Genomic DNA, 6,780 nt, shown 5'->3' with positions numbered 1-6,780 from the left:
ACAAAGTGATTCATCCTATGGCTTAACCTAATTGCTATAGATATGTGTGGCATATTTATTCTTGAGGTCTCCAATTTAGTTTTTTTTTTACTATGAGAGGATGGAACTTAAGAAGCCGGAAGAGAGTATTTGAACCCAAAATCTTTAATTTTTGGAATTTAAATCTTAGCCGTTAGACTAAAACTTCTTCGACCGTTTTTTTTTCCTAATATTAGATGAAGGTCTTTGTAAAGAATAAAAATTGTGGTCGAATTAGCATGATACGCAAACTTTGCATCACCATGTAGGTGAGAAATACAAATTCGATGGTTTAGGACTTTTAAGCACTAATAACATTTACGCTTTGTTGAAGAAACTTTTTTAACACAAAGCTTTAGCAAATCAACAATTTACTCTCTCCAATATTTCAGGCGTTGAAACCTTGGATTCACCAATAACCATTATTATAATTGGTTATGCTAAAGTAAATAATGAATATTCCTAAAGAAATAAACATCTTTTGCACACAATATCATGAACGAAAAGTAACGAACCATTGCTTACTAATTAAAGAGATGGGGCATATCTTCCTTTTTTTTTTATTTTTTTGACTTTCTATTTCCCACTTTAGAAAATTATGGTGAATAATATACTGTATGTGTTTTGACCTATCCATGAAAGTAACACCAAATGTAATCAATTCCGTCTGAGTTTGTGACCTTTTGCACATGCGATGGGCTAAGTATCAAAATGGACCCCTAAAACAAAAAGGGATGTAGGTGACTCATTCCACTATAAGAATAGATGGTTTTCATACCCAAAAATCACTAAACAATGGCATATATTTGGTGGATGATGAAGCATTTGTACAGCATGAAATAGTTCCCATCTTGGAAGAGAGTGCACATTTGGGCTAGGGTTTTTGAGATGGAACAAGGAATTAATGGAAGCTTTATTTGTCTATAATGGAAAATTGTATTAATTCATGGGCTGTAAATGGGATCAGGGCTCTCAACAATCTCCATTTTCAATCGCATCTAATGATGCAGATAGAGTTTAAGAAAAATAAATAAATTTAAGATAATAAATGCAAATACAAGCAATCAAATGTATAGGAAAGGTACTATTTACATGCAATTTCTTCACTTCTTCAAAAAAAAAAATGTGCCCAAAAAATAATCTAAACCATGTGAATTTGAAATGGACAAATTTTCATCATAAACGAAAAGGAAGATGGAATGGCTCAACAAATAGCCAAATTGGCTTGCTGTTGACGTCTATATATAACAAAAAAAAACATAGGAATGGATGTGAATTTTTTTGCACTTCTGAAGAAAATTTGATCCTGTTGCTCTATCCTGTGGACAGTGGCTCAGGGCCTCGTGTTTGGGCTTTGAAGCTCTTCTATATTGTTTCCGTTATTGTAAATTTCCTCATCTGTTGTAGATAGGTCCTGATTCGGTCTCAATTCTTGAAATTATCACATTTGGTTCCTTATATTTTTCGACCTTATGAGATTGAATATTTTAATTTTGAAGCCTTGCTTTTGATTTTACAGTCAAATTTGAAGAGATGATAGGGGGGACAAATAGCAAGTACCAACCTGCTGAATGGCCTCAAAACTCTTGAGAATTGTCTTCATATACCACAGGATCTCCTTGGCCTTGGAAATGAAAAAATGGAAATTTTTTTTAGAGTATTTTAGTTGTCATTATTTTGTTGAGGGATGGTGCAGTGTTGGCTATTTAGGAAGCCCAGCAGGAATGTGTAACACTGTCATTTTAAGAGAAGACTAACGTGCTTGGGATTTTTCACACTAATTCAATTAGCTTTTGTTTGGCTGAGAAGAAAACAAGAAAGATTTGGAGCACAAGTGCAAGTTATATGTATATATATATATATATATATATATATATATATATGAATTAATCTTTCTTACACTGACAGCATATATATATATATATATATATACACACACACACACACACATATTTTGGCATTGTCAATTATTTTTCCTATGGCAAGTGTAATATTGAAATTCTCAAGGAGCCAAATGAAATTGTTAGAAACCTGAGGGTAGATTTCTGAAATTATCTAACATAACAATGTAGACAACTAGTACAAGTGACCCCAAGTCTTCTCTAATTTTGGAGACTACTGCTTGAGCACAACCAAACTCCTTTTGGGCTGGCACTATCTATATATACCCTGCCTATTATCAACATTTGAACTATGACAAAAGTGATCTAATTCACCACTCATTACCCTCACACGGAAGTATTCTTCTAATATGGTCTAATGCTAACTTTCTAAAGTAGAGGTATGATGCAGAAAAAAGGAAGAAAGTTGCTCAGAGAAGAAATCTTTCTTATGCCTGATGTTATTGGGACAGCATCAAGGATTTATGACCAAGCAAACCATCCAACTATGCTACTGTAGCAGTTGCACTATTAATAAAATTCATGTAAAATATCATGTCAGCTAAGCGATGATGCGCCTACACAATGTAACACCATCTCCTATAGGAACCTGAGAGATCTCAACTCGCGGATCCGAGGCTATATAGTTGTTGAATTGTATGATGGCTTTTCTGTTGACAGTGGATCTTTCGTGCATTTCAATTTCTTCACTGACAACATATCCACCGTATAGAGTATTATCGTAAGCGATAATTCCTCCAATCTTCACCAGCTTTATTAGTTGTTCATGGTACTGGATGTAGCTTGGCTTGTCTGCATCCACAAATGCAAAGTCGAATGTTGCTTCACTAGCTTCCTGCATGAGCATGTTAGCCTCAAGATCAGCAACTATCGAAGCGGCTTACATCATCGGTTCTCCATGTTTCTAACACTACTGAATATCCATATTGAAGTAAAACTAAGAACAGAAGCAATAAGAGAAAAGTTCAAACTTTCTTAGATCATTTGCATTCTCTTGAGAGGTAGAAATCAAGATTTCCATATCGAGTTGAGTCGGGTAGCTTTGTCATGTGCAGAGGCTTCAAAGTCCATCACTTACCAGTCAAATAGAAATCCAGAGCTGCTAGTTAAATCAGACCAATCTACTATATTCTTGGTATTATGGTTTTTTAGAATGAAAAAGTATCAGTTTTATCTAGACTTTCAAGGGAACCTACTAGTGGTTACTTTATAGTGCACTTTTTCCAGAAAAATCTGAAGGGAGCTTCTGGCAAATGCTGCATACTCACATTGTTCAACAAATCATTTAGAGCAGAAATGCCATCTGATTTGATGAATTTGATTTTGTTCTCCACACCAGCTTTCTTGATGAATTTCAGACCAACTTCAAATGCTCCTTGATCAGGGTCTATTGCAACTATCTGCTTGATATAAGCAAACGAATGCAGTATTTCAAGATTTGCATCAATTTATTTGTAATCAGTTGTACAGAATAATACCACATTCTAAAATTCTACTTATGTTTATTTGCAACAGAATATGGTTAGCTATGTCTAAAGTTCTACTTATTTTTGATTTGCAGCAGAATATGGTTAGCTATGTCTAAAGTTCTACTTATTTTTTATTTGCAACAGAATATGGTTAGCTATGTACCTGGCCATCATCAGGAAGTGCAAGAGCAGTAGTAAGAAGAGAATAGCCAGTAAAAACACCAATCTCCAGTGTCTTCTTGGCATTCATTACTTTCAAAAACATAGACAGGAAGAGCCCCTCATCAGGTGGCACACCTATAATAGCCCTGCAATACAAGATCAGTATAAATGTTCCTTTCAAATAAGCATCATGCATCCCATCTATGCAACTTTGCAAGATCAAATCTGGTTCCAGGCCTACAATTGCTGATTGACATTTTGGAGCAAACAATTCTGCATCAGTATAAATTGGTCTAGCAGTGTAACCAATCAAGAACTTTTGGAGCAATAGAATGCTCGCTAGGTACTTTATGTCTTTTTATTTATTAACGAAGTAAAGAAAAGAGCAAAACGTAATTTAATCATCATGCTTCATAGCAGAAGCAGAATTGGAACAGCCAAAAGATCTTAAGTCATGAAAAAGTCTGATTACCAGCATTTCTTCCATTAAGCGTTATGGTATTTTCGGTCCTGGACATCAGTAAAGGACAAGACAGGTGGTTTCCAAGGTTGACTACATAAACATTGTAGTTTCATTTTCTCAAACTACGCTCATAGAGTTCATACAGCCATGTGCTTGCAAATCTTCATGATTGGCTAACTCGATATTGGTTTGGTCTACCTCTTCTTCCAGGTTTTCCTTCAATGTGTAATCATCCTAACTGGTTAAACTGTATATAGATCTTCCTTGAGTACTTCCACACAATAAGAAGCAACTTTTTCTTACTTCCCCTTCAAGATAATGCTATTTTTACCGCATAATGGATAACAGCCATTTTTTTTTCAGCGAAACGTGTAGCTTCATTTTTAGCTGTCAGATATGTACAAAAATGCTGAAGAAAATTTGAAGCTTGATAATTTGGAAACCAACTAAGCTGACTAAAATATCATATAGATATGATCAAAATCAAGGACTTCTCCAAAGCTTTCCTATTGTCTTCAAGGTATCGGTATATCAGCGTAGATTTAAGCTTGAAGCAGGACCAAGTTTCTTTTCTACAGCTTTATCTAGACTTATCATTCCAAAAAGCAAAGAAGCAATATTAAAAACTGGAAAGCTTATTGGTTTCTATACTGCAAATTCATGACACAGGAAAGGAATTCCAAGATACATATTTTTGAAACTTCATAGTCATTTGCAAAGCTTTAAGAAATCACTGAAAGGCCTTTGTGTTACTTTTCTGAGCTGGAAGAAGAAGGTATCTGAGCTGAAAATTAGAAGTTAAGAAGTCCTGTCAGTATCAGGAGTTCACATTACCTGGCACCATATTTCCTGGCAGTCTCTTCTCTTAGCTCCTTCAGTTGTTCATGCTCTCTTGGGTATGTGCTAGTATTCAAGATGTACTGCACATAAGCAGAATCAACAAGGCAATTAAATAGTGAATGCATGCTTGGACAGAAGGCACTTGTGCATAGTGAACAAATTCATCTCAAGTCGTCATCAAATTTATAGATTCCTTCAACGGGGTTATTCATGCAAATATTACCTTTTCTTTGTTTAGAATCTAAAAAATATTGTTGCTCTAAAGCAGTTCCAAATTTATAGTAAGTGCACTTCTTTTTCCCTTTGCTTCCCAAAAACAAACTCTACTCCATGGCTGGGTTTTTCTACAAAGAATAATTCTCTTCCCACAACCACAAGTCAGTTTCCAAATAGGAGGCATTCTTCTAAAAAGAAAAATTTCCCTCCCACAACCACAAATCAGTTTTCAGTTCTGAGGCAAAAAATCACCTTCGGAGGTTTTCAGAGCATCCAAATTTATTTCAAACGCCCATCCCAGAAATCTTCAAAAATTGTCAAAACTACAGAGAAGGCGGCAAGATTGCCTAATCAAATCATGCCTCTCCCAACGCAGTTCGAGCCAGCAGTTAAGAATCAGCTGCCCAAAGATCATGATCAAGGATTGAATCAAGTCATTAGGTCACAATTGGACAACTCGCAGGCCAGAAACCTTATTTGCTGAAAATTATCATCTGGTTTGTACTAGAAAAAAAAATTATCATCTGGTCTCGCAGGTTTTCTTCAGGAATTTGAAGGAACACCACCAATAGGTGAATTTTGCCTCAAATTGAGCTGGTACTTTTCAATTTGAGAGAAAGCACAGGACTGCAGTGTTGAAATGGCACTGGAAACAACCAAAATTCGAGCCCAAGACAGAAAGCGTATGAAGACAACCTCAATTAACTAATAAGGCATAATTTCCTAATCCTGAAGCGTACTCCAACTGACTAATTCCAGATCAAAGTACATCTATAAGAAATTCAGCTCAGTTTCCTAACCTAAATCAGCTGGGAACAGGCAGAATCTTAATTCTGAAAAAAGAGATTTTTCCACACCCAAACAACAAAAAGAAAAAAAAAAATTCTAAAGCAGAGGGAACTTTCGTTCTTTAAACTGACATCTTCTTATTTTCCATCTTAGCAATCTAGGCCGTTCATCTTTAATTCTTTATGCAATCGGGTATATTATCAGTCCCTTATAAACTCTTTCTTGCAAGTTTACTTACTCAACTGACTCATGTAAGCTGATGAAAAATGTCTCTGCTGAACTCACTCGTGAGCAACACAGATAAACAAACATATATAAGACCATAACAAAAATATTTAACCAATTACACCCAAAAAAAAGACAGGGAGAGGAAGAGTGAAATTGAAAAAAAAAAAAAAAAAAAAGGGATTCAACACAAGAACTCAAAATTTTGGAAACTTATGAGCTGGTTAACAGACAACAGAGAAAAATAATACTAGTAAAAAAAAAGATTAGATTCAAGTGTTAATGGGAGAGGAGGACTGACCTTCTGGAGGGCCTCACTCTGGAGAATTGTCTTCATTTTAGGACCTCCTTCCTTGGCCATGATACTGAAGATGAATTCAGGAGATTTTGTAACGTGCAGAAATGCCTCTTAGCTTTATTCAGCCCAGAAGACGGTGGGGCTATTGGCATATAAGGATATTAATCCGAAGTTTCCGATGTCACATCCTCGAGAATATTGTATACATGCATATTTATCAAGGGTGTTACAGGCTTACACCTAGGGTGTTTCGCGAATCGAGCCGCTCGTGAGCCGGCTCGAATACGAACTCGATATTCGAGCTAATTAAGTCGATCTCGAGCTCGAGCTCGAGTTCAAAAACATTAAACTCGTTGGTTCGCGAGTTCAATTATATATATATTTTTTTTTTATTTTTTA

General features: G+C 35.6%; 1 protein-coding gene across 1 annotated transcript; it reads right to left on the bottom strand.

The window, feature by feature from the left end:
• Positions 1 to 2,325: 2,325 nt before the first annotated feature.
• On the bottom strand, positions 2,326 to 6,568 carry LOC113715558 (putative caffeoyl-CoA O-methyltransferase At1g67980). Its single transcript, XM_027239786.2, has 5 exons — positions 6,385 to 6,568; positions 4,848 to 4,933; positions 3,552 to 3,696; positions 3,188 to 3,319; positions 2,326 to 2,754 (listed from the first exon to the last, which is right to left on the bottom strand). The coding sequence occupies exons 1-5, from the start codon at positions 6,442 to 6,444 to the stop codon at positions 2,461 to 2,463; spliced, it is 717 nt and encodes a 238-aa protein (XP_027095587.1). The 5' UTR covers positions 6,445 to 6,568; the 3' UTR covers positions 2,326 to 2,460.
• Positions 6,569 to 6,780: the final 212 nt, after the last annotated feature.

This window comes from Coffea arabica, chromosome 11c, assembly GCF_036785885.1.
Source record: "Coffea arabica cultivar ET-39 chromosome 11c, Coffea Arabica ET-39 HiFi, whole genome shotgun sequence".
In the NCBI taxonomy this organism is placed as follows: Eukaryota; Viridiplantae; Streptophyta; class Magnoliopsida; order Gentianales; family Rubiaceae; genus Coffea; species Coffea arabica.
This window is presented reverse-complemented; position numbering and strand designations above follow the sequence as displayed.